Below are 18,835 nucleotides of genomic sequence, written 5' to 3' on the forward strand. Positions count from 1 at the left end.
GGTGGAGGAGGCAGGGGCTTGTGTCGTGTGGGTCGTGGCAGGGTTTGAGGAGTTGCGAAATATGCGTGGAGTGGGAGGATTCGTTTCGTGAAGTGCTATTGCACATAGGCACTTGAACGGACAGTGCACTGTCCTAATAATACTGCAAGACATATGCATAATTTATTTAACCTTGGACGACAAATTGAATTGCCGTAATTGGTTTGGTTTTTTTATGGACTCGCCAAATATTGAAACTGTTATCTCTCGCGGTAATGCACTAAAATCCACGATCACGGCCCCGATGCTTGGCAGCCTTGGAGTCCTTCGTGAAGGACGAAAGGCCAAACGTTCATTTATTCTAATGGTAGATTTTAAATAATTAAATTAGCGAACCATTCACTTATGCAGGAAATGTGTTTGTTATTGGTTCCACATTCATTTAATGTATGTACTTTGCGTATTAATAAAATGTTTTGATATAAAAAATGTAAACCTTACTATGTATTAAATCTTTGGTGTAAGAGTATAAAGCTGGTATGTCTATCTGTATAGAATTTTCCATGCACTGTTTATTAGTCGCGTGCATATAGCTGCTGGATGAATCGGGTATCTTATTTAGTTATGTGCTGTCTATGTAGCTGTGTATGCAGGGTATATGGCTGCTGTTAGAATCCGTGGACTACTGTGGAATTGTATTGTGGAAAATATTTTCTTTGCAAAATTGAGAGCTTTGAATTCAACACGAGGGTCAGTTGGCTAAACTATAACTGCTGTACTCTCCGGCCTGCCCCACATGCAGCTTGAATGTGCATTTGTCTGCCCATGTACGTCGCTCGAACGTTGCGCTTGACTGGACGGGGGATGCACGTTGCACATCCACGCATCTCTGCAGTGCAAATGCGTGCAGGCTATGGCACTGCTGGGAATCGGCGAGCCTCTCCCTGCCTGCTGATCGTGGCTACAGCCGTCATTAAAGCTGCCACGTAATCCACCGTGTGTGCCCGTCACCTTACCCTTCCCTTTCCGCTGCCTGTCGGTGGGAAATAAGCTGTCCCACAGCTGCGTTCTGCTGCTTCCGAGGAGCGGGTTAAACCGAACTATATTTACATTGTCTCATTTTGTTTTTAATCGCCCCGTGTGTTTAAGTGTACCCTCTCAAGGTGACTCTATTACCGGTGCCGAATTTCATTATTTTCGGTGGCTTAATCCGTTTGAAAGTTATTTTTGGAAACTTTAGCGTGATACTGTTGGCCAAACAATTTGAGGGTTAAATGTTCGTGACTACATCACCGGGGGAAATGTGTCGCTATCTCATCAGATCGCTGACGATAAGCAAGCTTTAGTCTTGGAAAGTGCCAGTCGGGTTGTTTGAAGGCTTCAGCGGTGGCCAATGGAGACGGGCACTGAAGCCAAAGGAATCGTTGCAGTGTACTTTCTATGCTCCCACATGCACGCTTCAGTGCCTTCACCAACCGGCACCTACCCGCACTGGTGAAGTATGGTCAAATAATCCCCCACGATGTGCACAGCGTGGGGAGTCCATCGAACAGTGGATTGGCATAAGGGCTATGCAGGGTACTGTAGGCGCATTAATTTTTTCATAATATTTTTGTGTGTATCTGGTGCTCTTGACTGCGTGAAAGTCACGTGTAAAAGCATTCGATAAATACAAAATAATAGTGCACATGTACACATTCGCGTGTGTACACGCAAGCAGGTGCATGATAATAGAGCCGAGTAACTTTGTATTGAGTGATGCTATCTTGGGGCTGGAGTTTAAGCATGCAAGCTCTTGTTGGTCAATGCGCCCAGTGTCGCAAAAGCCCCGTCTCCTTGCGCAACCGCAACAAGCGCACCATGCCAGGGCAATGTCAGCAAAACGCGTGCTCACAAAGCTGGCAGAGCGAGGAATGGGGTAGCTGAAGGCATGACGTGGATGGTGGAACTCCACGCGCCGTTAGCGACGATTACCTTTCGGCAAAAAAGCCTGCATCTCTTAAAACGTGCGTGCGTTAGGGGGCTTTAATTGGAAAACACACGGCACATCATCATCATCACCGCATGGTGGCACGATGCGCCCGCGAGGAAGTCTGCCACTCTGGTCCTTGTGTCCTTGAGATTATTGTCTGCAGTACGTGAGCACATGTTGTGTAATAACAATAATTACACTGGTCAACACACTTTTTCTGGCATAAGGTATTCCAACGGGTTTAAGGTAATTTTGGGGTGCTGATTCCAAATCTGGCATCAGTTTTTGTCTATCACATCAGGTTTTTTGAGATATCAAATATTGCATTTTCAATAAAAACTGCAGAAGAAAAATATTAAATAAATGTGGATATCTACATAAAATGAAATTATAAACACACTATCCTAAAAATACAGCACCATATTTTCACACTAAGGCAGTCATTGACTCGCAACAACTTGTAATCATAAGTGACAGAGTTAATTTCGGGTAAGATCAATGAAAATGGGGTATGCCGATAGCATAAAATGAGATGTGATAGAGCAAATCTGAGATCAGATTTGGAATCAGCACCCTGAAATTAGTCTAAAACAGCTGCAAAAGTCCAGGCTAGAATTTTTTGTTGTTGTTGACCAGTGTAATACAACCATTGGAACCTCATTTGCCAGTAAAAAATATGATAATTGGTTTTTTGCCCTTCTATCTGGCAACAAAACTGACACCTTTTTTTACAATGAGTCATGTTTGCATAGACCACAATACCTGCAGTCATAATGCAAACAAAACACATAACTCTGATAATGTATGCACTGTCCTTGAAGTTGATTGGTCCACACCCGAGACAGCTTTCCTTAGAGCCTAGTCTCACATGGTGTTGGACCAGATGACGCCAAGGCGTACAACTCAAAGACAGTGTAATACAACTCGACACATTCGCCAATAGCGCTGCAGTGGCTCGATGTCATCTCCCTTGTCTCGCATGCAGCAGGAGGTTCGTGGGGTTTGATTTCGGACCCCTCGACGAGGCCTGTTGTACGATCATATTTTGAGTCCGCGTATTCGCTCTCTCGCCGTGGATGGCCCGCTTGGATTTTGCTCCAGGTAGCTCCGGTTTTCCCCCCCCCTCCACTTTTGGACGTAACATCGCGTTTCGGATGATTTGGCTGCTAGCTATAAATTCCGACCATGTGATGGTGATAGAATGCACTTCGGTGAGCCATCGTGCGTGGCCAGTTTCGCCTCTCCCAAAAAAGCAGTGGGCTTTACCCTGTCAAAAAAAATAGCAACAGAGTTGAGTTTTTCACAGCATATAGAGTGGCCAAGAAATGTATAGTGCACGCTAATAATAACCCGTGTCCATCAAGTCGCATTCACAGCGATGGCGTGTGACTGACACCCTGCCTAATGCAGCCCTCCTCTCGAGTGTTGCACGGTGTGGTGAGATCATCACCGCACGCGAGCCCTCTGCGTACGTTTTCCGGATATCTCCACATCTGGTAATGCATGCCGAAGGTTGCAGCCGAGTCGCCTACACCAATAACTCTACAAACGTCGGGGTCCCGAGGGGGGGGGGGGCGGGGGGCCCTTTGGCTAATGGCATCGACGAGATTTCTGGGAGCGCAAAAACAAAAAGTGGTGGAGTTTAGTGAAAAGGTTGGTCGGGGGGGGTGCTGATTTGGGTGCAGTGGAGAGCGATCGAGTCAGTGATTGCTTCAGCATTGTCGTCTTGACTCGATGGCTATTTTCGCCTCTAATCAAATGACCCGGCATGGGCCCGATCTCATCACATCTCAGAAGCTAAGCAGATTTGAGCCTCTGTAGTGCTTGGTTGGGATGACAACATGCTATAGATGACTTCTGCGGGACTACACGATGGATAGTAGGGGCTAGTGCAACCATTTCTATTGTTGCATTGCACGTGTGTACGTTCAACTTCTTTCGCACCTTACGTAGCCAACCGTGTCCATCGGAGCTTCCACTGCTATGCTCACCGCGTCCGTCAATCCACGCAAATCAGCGTGGTGAAGTATGGTCAAACCCCCAGAAGCCCCACACGGTATTTGTAGAGGCCCTTATCTAGCAGTGGATGTGCAGACAACAGGTGTGATCGCGTGAACCAGGTGTTACCACCAGGCTCGGGGTAGCGGTTACAAATTATCGATGCAATTTTTCCTACCCGCCAGCCTCTCGGCAGAAGACACAGACATTCTACGAAACGGGACCTTTTGGCCGGCATCAATAAGAATAGGGTAAAACCTAATAGGGTAAAACCTAATAGGGTAAAACCTATTCTTATTTTGTCACACAGGTAATGTTGGTTCCCCCGTGGCTCCAAAGCGTACAGTACAGTGACATCATATGATCCGTTTCTCGTGATGGCAAAACCCAAGACCATAACGAAAATGTAGCATCGCTCTCAATATTACAATTTAGTAAAAAAAAATCTAAGAAATAAATGATGCAATTAATATTCGAGCGTTGAATATCAACGACATACTTATCACGTACACCAACAAATAGTGCATAATAATACTAACAATATAGACTGAATAGGTGTACTGTATACTTCACTACCATCATAATTAGTACATGCACTGCCTTAGAATAAAAGAGCTGGAATTCCAGGTTTGTGGGTCATCTCCATAGCAGAGAAATTGCAAAATGAATGGTGTTGATGATGATGATTCAATACCGTAGGGTATGATCGTCGTTGCATGGATACCAAACTATCTGAATGACAAACATGGAATCACAATTACAAGACTGATTTCTTATTTAGCTTCACCAGTCAATTGCCAGGATCAACATTTCCTTTTTTCTGTCAGAATAAGTGACATTTACTAACATACGTTCAGAAGTTTAGATAATTTATACTTTTTGATCATTTGAATGTGCCGCCAAATCTCAACGCGGAGCTTGCTAAACCGAAACGCTCAGCTTGAATAACGGGACACGGTTGTTCTCGTGTCAGCGCGCATATTCGGTTGAGGCGGTGGCATATCCGAGTGGCAGCGTGCCTGTCACTTGCAGCAGAAGTTCACGGTTCAGTGTCCATCAAGTCGCCTCGGTTAATTTATTCGGCTGTGTTAACCGTAACAACACTGCGACGCGCCGTCTCCTTTAGCAGTGGACTTTAAAGATCCCGTGACATAATTCTCAGGAGTAAGCCATTGTGTGCCGGTGCCATGGTCCATATTTGCCAAATAAGTAAATAAATAAATATAAAAATGGCCGCAAAATACTCAATTACCAAACAGTTATCATCTCCTAGTGAAAAAAATAAAACCTGGCAGAATCCTCCTAAAAGTGAGTCATCACACCGAGTCAGGTTTTTTACTCTCTCTGTATGAACAAGTGTAACAATAATACTGGTAGGAACCTCCTGGTTACACCAGCCCACACGGGATTATTGTGTCCGTCCGTCGTGCAGGGAGGGGCTGGGTGGGGAGGGAGGGGCTGGGTGGGGAGGGGAGGGTGGGGAGGGGCTGGGTGGGGAGGGGAGGGGCTGGGTGGGGAGGGTGGGGTGGAGCTGGGTGGGGAGCGTAGGGCTAGGTGGGGGGTGGGAGGGGTGGGGCTGGGTGAGGAGGGGCTGGTCACCCCGTGGTTCCCTTATAAAACTCAACGTTTAATCTACTCACGCCGGCTTGTGCCCGCCCTCGCAGTCGGGCATATTTGCGGAATACACCACGCCGCCGTTGATCCTGGCCATTGACCGAGCAACACAACGTTCCTACCAGCTCCCTCCGCAGGAATGTGTTCATGTTTAATGGTAGCCACAGATCTATTGATGACCTTGACCTTTTATATGAATGTTGCTACTGTAATGACGTCGTCGTCGTCGGTGGTGGTGGGGGGGTGTGGAGCAGTGGTTTGTGCACTGAACTTATGAACCTGGTGACCTGAGGTCGTTAGTTTCTAGGCCAGGATAACATCAGTGGTGAACTGGCCTGGCCCCACCCCCTTCACAAGCCCTGCAATGACCAGCGTGGTGAAGTATGGTCACGACCAACGCTGGTATCGGTAGACCTTCATTCGACCGTTGATTGACAAAAAGGCTGTGATTTCACTCCGATTCCGTGACACGTGTGGAGTGAACCACAACACGACTGGAGAAACATGGCGCTCAGAGGGAAATGATTCGTGGAGTGACCTCTGCAGCAGAAACTGCAGCAGCAGCAACTGCAGCAGCAGCAGCAACTGCAGCAGCAGCAGCAACTGCAGCAGCAGCAACTGCAGCAGCAGCAGTAACTGCAGCAGCAGCAGCAACTGCAGCAGCAGCAGCAACTGCAGCAGCAACTGCAGCAGCAGCAGCTGCAGCAGCAGCAACTGCAGCAGCAGCAGCAGCAACTGCAGCAGCAACTGCAGCAGCAGCAACTGCAGCAGCAGCAACTGCAGCAGCAGCAGCAACTGCAGCAGCAGCAACTGCAGCAGCAACTGCAGCAGCAGCAACTGCAGCAGCAGCAACTGCAGCAGCAGCAGCAACTGCAGCAGCAGCAACTGCAGCAGCAGCAACTGCAGCAGCAACTGCAGCAGCAGCAACTGCAGCAACTGCAGCAGCAACTGCAGCAGCAGCAACTGCAGCTCCCTTTGATGCTGTTAATCCTGCATAATGCACATGCATATGTAGTGCTAATCACATTCCTGCATTTAAATATGCTAAATTCCTCTTGATATGCAAATTCCTTTGTCAAGGCGCCCAGCTTATATATATGCTCCAAGCTCGTGTGCTGTTTCATTCAGACTCTGTCGCCTCGACGGACCTGGTTTTCACCTGAGGACGGCTGCTTGCGTTGTGGCCGAAACGTCGTGAGAATTATTTTATTGTGTTTTATTTTTATTATTTTATTACTTCCCTTCTACGTGACTTCACCGAAAGAACCAAGAAGACCTCTGTCCCGCTGGATATTTATCCACCACTCAGAATAATGTTTCGCTCAATCGGAGAGCCTTCTCAGGTAGGTGCTTACCATTTCGCCTTTTCAGTTGATGAAATATGAAGGCATGCCACTTATTTAGTCACGGTTTACGGTTTGGGTGTAGATTTAGGGGTTAGGATGAGTGAGGGCTTAGAGGTCAGGCTTCGGGGTTTATGGTAAAGAGCAAAGGTTAGAGTTAAGGCTCAGGGTTAGGGCTTAGTGGGTAGCGATTAGGGGTGAGTGTTCGAGACGGAGGCCGTTCCTCATACCATTTTCCTTGCCCCGCATCTGTGGGGGGAGGGGGTGGCACATGAATCGCAGCCCGATATTACACGCAAGATCTCCAGATGGACCCCGTGCCCATTCGCTCCACCGTCTGCGACGTGCGGGCGATGCCACCGCCGCTGCCACTTGATGTTGTTGTTGTCCCTGGCGAGGGTCAAAGGACCACAGCTTGAATATGCACGCGGTGAAAGCTCCCTCCGTGCGGAGGAGCTGTCACGCGTTCTGCAGTGCTGCCAAAAGTGAAATCGTCGACATATTTTGGCGTCGGGGTTTGTTGTTGTCGTCGTCGCCTTCCGTGATTGTTGTTGTTGTTGTTGCCCACATTTTTCGTTTTGTTTGTATCGGGGGGTTGTCAATCCACTGCTAGATGAACGTCCCTCCACGCCGTGTTGGTCATTGGTGATGTTTGACCAGACTTGACTAAACTAACTGAACTAAACTTTTTTTATTTTACCATGTAAGGCCCACTGAACTATAGAGCTATATTTTAAGAAGCGACCTGACCACAAATGATAGCTCAACGAAGTGGTTTATCGCGTGGAAATGAATAGCAGCCAAATACTCCAAACGCGTGTTTCTCAATGTGGAGTGGAAAACCCGAGGACCTGGAGAAAAATCTACGCGACCACTGGGAGAGAGGAGAGAGAGAGACGCAAACTCCCAATATACAGCAGGCGTCAGAGTCGAGATTGAACCAACGACTTCTTGTATACCAGGCGAGGTAGTTAACATCTCGCCACCGTGGCGGTCCGTGTCGGTTGGTGACGTAAAGGCAGGATGCTTCACGGAGTCCGATATCGCTCGCCACCGATGGGAGCCGTGGCCTGGGGTCAAATTCAGGTCGCTGGGTTCATAGCCCACAGCCCACAAAACCACTGCGTCGCCCAGCACGCAAAGCCACCCGCGACGTCACCCACACGCGTGTGTACAATTAGCAATTTCTATACACATTATTGAACTATTAATGCATGCGTGGACTGGGTGTGCGTCTGTAGAGTCCTGGTGATCGCCATGCACAAGGCGGCAGTTATCGGCTGGGGCGGGGCTATGTTGTGGGCAGCAGAGGGACCTTCCATTGTTGTACTTTATTGTTTTATTCTATTGTTGTGCTCTGTTGTTGTATTAACACATTCCTGCGGAGGGAGCTGGTAGGAACGTTGGGTTGCTCGGTCAATGGCCAGGGTCAACGGCGGCGTGGTGTATTCCGCAAATATGCCCGACTGTGAGGGCGGGCACAAGCCGGCGTGAGTAGGTTAAACGTTGAGTTTTATGAGGGCACCACGGGGTGACCAGCCCCTCCGCACCCAGCCCTACCCCTCCCACCCCCACCCAGCCCCACCCTCCCCACCCAGCCCCTCCCCACCCTCCCCACCCAGCCTCTCCCCACCCTCCCCACCCAGCCCCTCCCCACCCTCCCCTCCCCACCCAGCTCCACCCTCCCCACCCAGCCCCTCCCCACCCTCCCCTCCCCACCCAGCCCCTCCCTCCCCACCCAGCCCCTCCCTGCACGACGGACGGACACAATAATCCCCTGTGGGCTGGTGTAACCAGGAGGTTCTTACCAGTATATTGTTGAACTATATTGTTGAACTATATTGTTGTATTCTATTGCAATGCTCACACATCTATGCTCTCTGCCTTCTTCACCTTACTCACATCGACCAGTTGACTCAAGTAGGGCAAGATAGCCCCAATGACTCACACGGTGTGAGGAGGTCTTCATCCAGCTGTACATATATATTGTGTTATTGGAAGGGGAGCAGTGGTGCAGTGGTTCGCGCACACCGCGTCCTGAACCTAACGATCTGTGTCTGATTACCAGTCACGGCTAACATCAGCTGCTCGTGATTTCTGAATCAAGGCACTGGGTCCCATTCCTTCAACAACCAGAAGTGACCAGAGTGGTGAAGTATGGTCAACTCCCCCCCCCTCTCCAATGATTGGCACATTGTGGGGGGAGGCCTTCAATCAGCAGTGTATTTACGAAGGCCTGTAAATTAGTTTTTATTATGTTATTAATATGTAAAGTTGGGCTTAAAAAATCCCAACAATTTTCTGGACTTTGAGTTATTGCATTAAAAAAATATATATAGATGATCGGTCCCTTGTGTGTGTTACAAACATTAACACAGCACAGCCAATTTAAAAAGTCATCACGTGAACAAACGTTCTGATTTATTACTGCTGCAGCAGCACCACCGGTGCATTGGAGGGCAAATGAAGGTATCCCGATACCAGCGTTGGTCATGTGGGATCTACGACCATACTTCACCACGCTGGTCATTGCAGGGCTTGTGAAAGGGTGTGGGGCCAGGCCAGTCCACCACTGATGTTGTCCTGTCCCAGAAACTGTCGCTGCTGGAGCAATAATAAATTAGCACATTTGTTCATCACGTGACAACTTTATTAATTGGCTGCGTCGGGCGGATGAGGGTTGTACGACACAAATTTCACTCACGCGATCTTCCCCCCCCCCTCCCAAAAAATAAATAAATTATGCGAGCAAATTGATCGCGAAAGCCTACGCTTTAAATATATTTTTATTATTACAGCAATGTTTCATTGTCCGGTGTTAAAATTGCATCGCTCTACTCAGCTGGAGCAAATAATAAGAATAATGATGATGGTCATTTCTATAGCGCCGTAACATGGCAAAGCCATTGCTGGCACACTGCAAAGCAAGGTTCACTGTTATTAGAACCGACGCGAAACAAAACCGGGCCACGTGCTGTGCATTTTCCGTGCATTTGGGGTTCGTTCAGAGGCGTCTGTGCGGCCGTGCATATTTTCCCCAGGTTTCCTTTGGCAGCCTCGACCGCGTGTTTTTTTCTTTCTCTTTTCCCCACGGGAGGTTTGCCGACCGTTTACTAATCGCCTGGAATGCGCCTCTTCCCGCCGGTGGCATTGATATCCTGTCACCCACCGCTTTGATGGAACTAGTTCAGATTGGCCACTTCTTCAGCACCTTGGCTTTCCCCGTCACCGACTGCAATGCAGTGCGTCCTACAGGAGAGTGGCTGCAGTGCGGGTTCTCCTCTAGCAAGGTGACCGGCTGCGTGGAGTTTGCCGCGCCTCCCGACTGCAGCCCACTCCGCGACCCACCAGGGTATGTCTCTCCAAGTTCACCCCAAATTGTAGACTGAGCGTGCAAGCTGCGCACGCTTGATGATTGTGAAAGACGCCCCACGTGACATACAGAGCGGGACAATTACTTAAGTCGAATCGTTGACTCATTATCATGGACTCTTTTTTTTTCGTGGTTTATTATACCGGGCCCTCTTGAAAAATTACAATATCCTGCATTTGGAAGGTTGGAAACCCCCTGCAATCCATGCCCAGAGTGACGCAACTGATGACGCCAATGACATCGCCACGCCCTGCCCATCACCTCCCGTCCAGTGGCACACCTGGGAGCAGAATAATTACTTTGTTATCACACTGTTTTCAAGATATTCGATTAGCCGATCTATCAATCCGAAAAGTTGGCGTAGTAGTCGAATACTGTGATAACCGATTATAATCGCTGAGCCCAGCTCTCGAGCTGATTAATAAGCGTCACGTGGGGTTATTGTTTAGTCAGAATGAGGTGTGTGTCGTGTGTCAGGACTTTATTTGAATTTGAACGGAGAAGAATGGGAAAAACATGGGAAAGGCGGACCTTCGGCCGGAGTTTGAGAAACCCTGGCACAGACAAACTGAACCAATGGTTGTTTAAACATCCACGAACAGCAGAGGGCAGCAATAGCCTGTGTTGAATTTTGTCGGCGTGTTTACGTTTGTTTTTGAACGCGTGCCTTGCCTTTCTGTTCGGAGTTAAGAATGCTCACATGTGCCGTTGGGCGTTGATACGCATGACACAACGAGCTAAATCGGCAACAGCAGAATATATTCGTCTTTTAAATATAATTGCAGCACAACACAAATGCGGAACTCATTATTGCGTGACGTGCTGCCACGATACTTTACTTTTTTTTATCTTGAAAAATATATTTCATATAAATATATTTCAATTTGGTCATGACAGGACAATGCAAACAAATCATCCTGACTGGATTACCAATAAAAATCTGCGGCTGTATTGTTAGCACCCGAACCATCTCAAGTTTACAGCTCAGTTTCAGTCTGTGGTGAAACAAGACCCATTCCGAAATGCATGAATGGGTCTTCTATGCTATGCCATTAAGGTTATGCTCATCAACAGGGTGGTAATAGTGATAATTATTGACAGCGCTTTGTCAATTCACTGCTGGATGAAGGCCTCCCTATGCCTTTCGACTATTTGGATTGTTTGAAAATTCCCCACGCTGTTTAGTGATGGTTGGTGAAGGTGGTGGGGTGGGTGAGTGTGACCGATTCAGATATCGCTCGCCACTGACGCTTGCTTGTGGCTGAGACTCGAACCCAGGTTGCCATGTCTGGAGTGCAGTGTGGTAGCCACTTCGTCACCGCTGCCTGCCTCGGTGATCATCATCGTCATCATCATCATCAGCCATGGTCAATCCACTGCTGGATTAAGGCCTCCCCCAGTCTGCTGATGTCGCTCACAATTCTGTGATATGATAATCCACCCAGCACTTGCACACAAGCTAATTGGTCTCGGTGTTATTTTCATTGTGTTCGTCACAACAGCACACGGGGTTTTAGGTTGTTGGATGTAACTGCATGCGCTTGCTGCCATCGATCGGCTGTTGTGGATATGGTTTTTGCCAGCGCTGCATTTGCCTTGCGATTGGGCCACAGTGGTGGCTAAGCAGAGACAAATAGTGAAAGGGATATCTTTGGCCTATGCTTGCATGATGGATCAAAATGCCACCTATGCGTTCTGATGTATTGATCGTGAGATTCGATGACCCGTGGGAGCAAGGTCAGGGTTGGTGCATTTATAGTTACATATTACTTTGCCAGGGTGTTGATGTCTCTTTCAAAACATACGAATGAGCCTGAACCACAATGTTGAACTCAGCTGATTTCTCTTATGTAGCAACACATATACCTCCCACCGTTACAGTTTTCACCCGGTATCTACAATACAATAACAATAATATATACAGCCGCTTGTCAAACCACTGCTGGATCAAGGCCTTTCCATGTCATAACAGCCACAGAGGGTTGTTGACCATCATCTTTTTACTGCACTGGTCAGTACTGGTTGATGAAAGATAGGCGGTTTAGATATCACTCGCCACTGATGTTGACTGTGGCCAGGACTCAAACTCATGTGGCCGGGTTTATTGCACAGTGTGCAAACGAGTACGGTACTCCCCATTAACTAAACTGAACTAAAGCTTTTTTTATTTTCCCAGGTAACACCCACTGGGCTATACAGCTCTTTTTCAGAAGCGACCTGGCCACAAATGATAGCTGAACGAAGTGGCTTATCGCGTGGAAATGTATAGCAGCCAAATACTCTAAACGCATGTTTCTCAATGTGGAGGGAAATACCAGAGGACCCGGAGAAAAATCCACGTGACCACAGGGAGAACATGCAAACTCGAAGTATACAGGCACCAGGGTAGGAATCGAACCCACGATCTCCTACATACCAGTGAAGGTAGTTAACTTCTCGCCACTGCCGCACCCATGCCCAATCTCATCTTGCCAAAATCAATACCGAGAAGGACCCATGTAATGTTCTCTTATAAAGCTCACTCTTTGAAAAATGCAGAGCTCCTACAAACGTAAAACAAAATTGAGGAATGTCTGCTCATTGCGTTTTCTATCAGCCTTTATAACTCAGATGTGCAAAGGCTTTTGGAGAAGATATTATGCTCGTGCCCCTTTGCCAGTACGGAAAGAAGGAAGGCTTTTAAAGCCAACATGCACAAGAGAGCCTTGGAGAGTGGCTTATGCTTTGGAACATGTGCTTATGTACATTATCAGCTGACCTCGACTTGTTTGTTCTTCTCTCTTGTGCTTAACATTCACCCAAACATTTCCTCCTAATATGCTAGGATTTGCTTGCCACTTGCCCTTTTTTGCCGTGTCTTTCAATGACACAGGTGCGATTTTCACGTTTAACACATGCATTAAAACTTAAAATAAATGCCAAGTCTTCCGGTATTTTTCCGTCAACAATAATAAGTTAGTTTATCAGCAGGTCACTTGTGGTGGGGTTAAGTGTGGGTGCTCCCACTTATGCCAAGACGTTTGGCTTGCATGGAAGACTAGACCAAGTGCCCTCTTCTAGAGGGGCGCTCTAGAGCTCCCTCTAGTGGAGGCCCTTCCACCAGCGGCTGAGTGAGAGAGCAATTGTAGGGCTGTACCTCTACGCATGGGGTTAAGGAATTTTTTTTTTTAAGTCCATAGTTATAGTTCAGCTTAACTTTCCCACAAAAAATACGTACGTGATGAATACAGTTACATCAAGTAAGTGTTTGATTTAGTTTCACAAGTGTGGTGTAGATGTTTAAATATGGCTCGTATTAAATAACTACTCGATAGTGGCATGACCATTTTTACCATTTTTCAAATGGAGGCTGAAAAAATACGAAGTTAAACCATTTTATTTGGGGAATAACTAAGTAGTCAACAACTCGGAGCTCGTAACAAGGCCTCCGAGACCACACTGTAGTTAGATTGTCATCGTCAAAATTACGCATCAGGGGGGGGTGCACCGAGGAGTCCAATGTTTGGGGTCACAGGAAGGAAGCAATTACAGACAATTTCCAATCTTTAAATATATTTGGGCACGTAAAAAAAAACATGTTATCTCCACAATCACCAGTTTTTTTTCTTTTCCCCAGAGTAAATTACAATGGCTCGTTCAGAGGACACAAGCAGTATCCACTCTCCAGGTCTATGGGAGGGGGAGACTTGGCAGTGTGAAACGCAATTAGGAAATTGCAGTTTGGGCCCTGTGAGGCTTAATGCATTTCAGAAGAGGCTTATCTCGGCTGAAGCAGAGAATGTCGTCCTTTGGGCTATACCAAAAAAATTGGTTCCACCTGAGATGGAAAATGTCGCGTTTGAAATCAGCGTCTCTAAATCACCAATACAAGTTAATTACGCAATGACTCTTATATAACAAGTTTGTTATCACAATCCACATTAATGAATTATTCATACACAGAAGATGGTATACCTAAATAGTTGCCACCACCCGTGGCACCAGCTTCTATGGTGGGCTATAGACCCATGGGGGTGGGGGGGGGGTGAAGGAAAACAACCCCAACAGGTTATTCATGAGCTGGAGCCCAGGAGCATCCACAGCGAGGAGGAGGAGGAGGTGGTGACAACGTTCGAGTTCCATGCTCCTGAATCAGAGACATCATAACCAGTTTGGGCAGATGTTCACCAAGTTCATTTCAGTGCGCGGAAGGAAACGCTGCCATTTTGCAGTTGCACGAGGGGTTTTAACTTTTTTTTTTACGATTTTTAAAACGTGTATAATGCGTTCTTTTTAGCACATACAAACGCCGTATGCACCAAGGTTCAGTGGACAACAAGTTTTATGCTTTTTAAAAAATCTGAACGAAGAAAAAAACCAGGCTATCTTGTAGTGCGAGCTGTTTTTGTTTTGTTCTTCCAAAAGCTGGGACTGAATTTATTCCCAGGGAGCCTACCACCTCAACCCGTGCCAAGCCCCGAGGACATTTTATTCGCTCGCCCTTCACGAATGAAACATTGCCCCCCCGCGTGCTGCCAGGACTTCTTTTCTTGCGCCATGAAAATGCTTTATCTCCTCTGCTTGTCCACGACGGCCCCGTGTGGATCCAACACTCGAGGGGGCGCCGCCTACAGCCATCGGAGGTACTCGGCACGCGGCTGAATCTGCTCACGATCCGCACAACTCCAGTCGCTCCCCACCGCTGCGGCAAAAGGGGCGCACTTTGTCCTCCTGCCACCGGTCCATCGCGGAACGCGCGCGCGTGTTTATTGTGGTCGGTTATTGAAAGCGGGCTTAGAGTAAGGCTCTGGTCGCGAGTGTTGAGCCGCTGCTCCACGGCCGTTGTTGGGGTTTTTTTTTTGCGTTCGTCCCACTACTGTGGGCTCTAAGTGCACGGGAAGCTTCCCGCTCGCGGTCAACACCGGTGACGATGATCAAAATCGGTCCTGGGCCTCCTCAAGGTCGACTCCGCCTCAAATGATTACCTGGTGCGGTGTGTAAAAACATCGCTACTGGGGAGACGAAGGCGGTCGGGCATGGTGCTGGTCACCAACCCCCTCGGAGTGCCATGCCGGAATTCATAGGTGCTCGCTAACAGCACTTGCCCGTCAAAGCCATACGGGGGATCTTTGTCTTTGCTCCAAGTCCTCTCTCCACAGTCTGTTATTCATATCCCCTCTAACCTTTTCACCATGTCCTCCTTTGGATAGAGAAGATCACAGTGCATGCAGCACACGTGTGTAAAACCAGCCTCAAACCGAGTGCATCCTCCCACCACTCACCCCACCCCGTGTGGTACCATTTCGCCTTGATGGAATATTGGGGAGTCGGAGAGGGCGTGACCATCGTGGAGACGGAGCGACCGATATCGGTTCGTGTTGCTGGAGTGTGATTGCGTTGATGTCGTTCGCATCGGATCGTGAGTGGTGGTGTTGGTGGGTGAAGCTTCTCATTCAGCAGTTGAGAAAGCCAACGGCTCCTCATCATCATGATGATTATGAAACGATAAAGGGCTGAGTGGCGGCAGAAAGCGTTGTGCGCATGAAGGGTGCAAGATTGCGACCCACCACCACCCCAGAGAGGTGGGGGGGGGGCGGGAATCGATCATAATCGATGCGGAGCGGCCCGTGTGCCGAGCGGCTCGACGTGCTGCGTTGCCCTCGGACGCACAGGACGGGATGACCGCTCCAGCAATTGCGCACTGTACCCCACTGTGCTCCCTTCACAATCTGCTGGGGTTGCAGTCTTGGGCAGCCTCTGCAATAGCTGACATCGGGCTTGCTGGCATCGTGTGCGCAACGCACTCGTGTGTTGCCGGCGGTTCGGCAACACCGCGCCAGAGCAAATGCCTCCTCCTTCTGCTCGTACTGCTCCTCGTCTCCCGGACGTGTTCGTAACCTCGCTCTGAGGATTGTGCCCCCCCCCTCCTCCTCCTCCTTTCTGCGTGCTCGTGCTTTACGTTACGCAGCATTGTTATTATTTTCTCTCTCCTTCCCTCCCTGGATATTGAACACCTTTTTCGGTGGGGGGGTGGGTGGTCCCTTTGCTACGACGGCGACGACGGCGACAACGGCGGCAGACATGGGTTTCTACTCGCTTCTGCAGAAGATCTGCTCGTGTGTGCACGGCATGCTGCTGTGCTGCGATACAACAAGGTGGTGGATGGCCCCGTCGGGCGAGTACCCGCGTCGATTTCGTGCCTCTGCGGGTGGTGCTGGTGCCACTGTACGGGGCAGGCCGCTTGCTTGTGCCATTCACAGTTCGGGCATTCCAGCGTGATTTCTGTTTGCTTGTTTGCTTGCCGTCGTTACTCGCTGGGTTTGTGTCTCTTTCGTTTTGTTGCGTTGTTTTTCCATTTCAAATGTTTCGTCGTGCCATCAAAAATGGCATTTTTAACGACAACAAAAATGCTCGCATCGTGCATATTGTGTGCTCCTAAAAACTGTCGCCGTTTCTGTGTTTTTTGGCTCTGCACGTGTGAAATATACACGTTAGCCATAACCGAAGGTGTTTTGCTGCTGTCATTCTATCTCAGGCATGTTTTGGCATCTTCGTTGTTTTGCATTCTGCTCAACCGATAATATCCTTACTCTTTAAAAGTAGCCCCCAGCGAGTCTTGTTAATTATTGAAGCATTCCAATGGCCACCGGTCCCCCCATGAGACTGATCTCCCAGCGGGCCGCCTCGCTTTGCTCCAAAATAAACTTGTTTGCCCTCATGAATAGAGATACAAATAAAGCCATTGCGAGGATTCCGCTACGCCACTGTTTGCCACTCGGCGCTGGCCTTCAGCTCCTCTGAGCGCTGTCTGGGTTGATTGAGGTCGCCACCAGATGCTCGGATGCCCAGGGGCATTGGTAGAGATGGGGTGGGTGGTGGAGGAGGAGCGATTTCAGCCTCTGAGAGTGGATTATAATTTTTTTAAACCACGGCCTTGGGTGGCAAGGCACGCGGCGTGACGCGATGAGATTTTCTTCGGAATGGCACAAGTGTTAACGGTCGGATCCCAAAAAAAAAAATCTAAATTAAAATACCGTACTTGGTCTGCCAAAAGCCGTACGATAAGAGATTGCTGATAAGTCCTTCAAAAGCTGTAAGCAGACCCCGGGACCGTGGGAAACCAACCCGAAAAGGCGTTTTACGTTCATTCACAGCCGAGTGACATTCCGTGCAAAGCCGCCTGCTTCTCACGTGTGTTGTACCTGTGTTGTGTCTAGTTGCTCTCGGCGCGAGAGGCCCCCGGGGGTATTTGTTTACATTGCTGCGTGAGCGAGAGGGGGGGGGCTGCTTCTCGCAGAAATCGGCGTCGGGCACACCCGGAGGATTGGCCAAATCTCGGCGACGATATCTCGCGCAGATAGCCGCTCATGGATCGGCGGTCAAGTCGACGCCGCCGGTCCAGTGCGTTGTAAACGCGGTAACAGTGGGCAGGTGAAGGTGCATCGCTTCAAGAGAGACGCTCCAGAGAGTAATTTAGTCTACTTTGCCATGATGGCCAGATGTTACGGCAGAGGTGGGGAGTTTCTCCGTACAACATAATTTGCGGTCTTTTTAAATCCTTTATATTAAGTTCACTTGCTTGCTTGCTTAGGACCGTGCAAATCTTTCGGTCGTTTTTTAACCCACTTCCCGTGATCCAATCGAGCTGACATTTTGCACACAGACTCGTTGTGCGTGACAATTCATTTTCGTGAAAATTTGTTTCCAAAATTTTACACTTTTTATGACAAAAATATTATATTTAATTACCAATTGCTTAATGGTGCAATGCAATCATTTCACCCATAGGTGGCAGCCATCTCAAGCCAGAGGACGAGAGGACTCTAGCCGCCACGCATATAAAGGATTTATAGTGAAAAACTTTGTTTTTACGGGTTAATTTTTTGTTCGTCCAACGTTGGATGAAGGTGTCTCCCGGTGCCGTGCTAGTCGTGATGGTTGTTCAGGCAGAGGACACGGCGCTGCTCACGGTGGCTTGGTGAAGGGAAATTGTGGGGATGAGCGGGGGAAAGGGGGGGAGGCGTTTGAAGTAGTTCAATATTTTAATCTGTTGACATGAAAACGTGCTTACCCAGAGACGAGAATATAGGTCAATTATATAGCTGAAATTCAAATCCAAAGATGCAAAATTATGAAATGGATGTCACCGTAACAAATCAAGTAAATAACTAAACGTTGTGGTGGACGGTGCCCTGAAATTGGGAGTGTAGGGAGAAATGCAGAACATGAAGAACAAGCTGTTTGGCATCACAATAAACGTGATGATGACGGAGAGAACAGATATGAAAACAAGAAAGAAAATGCAAACATAACATAGAATACCAAGAACTCTTTAAAACCGCTAGGAGAAGGAGAAAAAAACAAGTCACAGAACACAACAACTTTGATTAAAGATGTCACAAAATAAACAACGGGAACATGAAAGCAGCAAAAAGGAAGTTTGTGAATGCTAAATCACAAACAGTCGTCTTTCAAGTGCAAGATGTTGCACGATAGACAACATTGTGGAGATATTTTATTTCCATAACAAAAATATATGCATTATATATGCAAAAATATTTTTTTTGTTTATGATGA

General features: G+C 48.1%; 1 protein-coding gene across 3 annotated transcripts in view; it reads left to right on the top strand.

Moving 5' to 3' along the window:
• The window catches only part of LOC144933878 (MOB kinase activator 2-like), a 53,604-nt gene that overhangs the window by 9,897 nt on the left and 24,872 nt on the right, over positions 1-18,835 (top strand). The window contains exon 1 of one of the 3 annotated variants that reach the window (XM_078859147.1): positions 14,768-14,901. The exons of 1 other annotated variant lie outside the window; for it this stretch is intronic. In XM_078859147.1, coding sequence (XP_078715273.1) covers positions 14,768-14,901 — 134 coding nt within the window. Of the gene's footprint in view, positions 1-14,767; positions 14,902-15,812; positions 16,414-18,835 lie in introns of those variants that run through there. One more of the 3 variants, XM_078859144.1, reaches the window with a different exon arrangement.

This window comes from Lampetra fluviatilis, chromosome 8, assembly GCF_964198595.1.
Source record: "Lampetra fluviatilis chromosome 8, kcLamFluv1.1, whole genome shotgun sequence".
NCBI lineage: Eukaryota > Metazoa > Chordata > Hyperoartia > Petromyzontiformes > Petromyzontidae > Lampetra > Lampetra fluviatilis.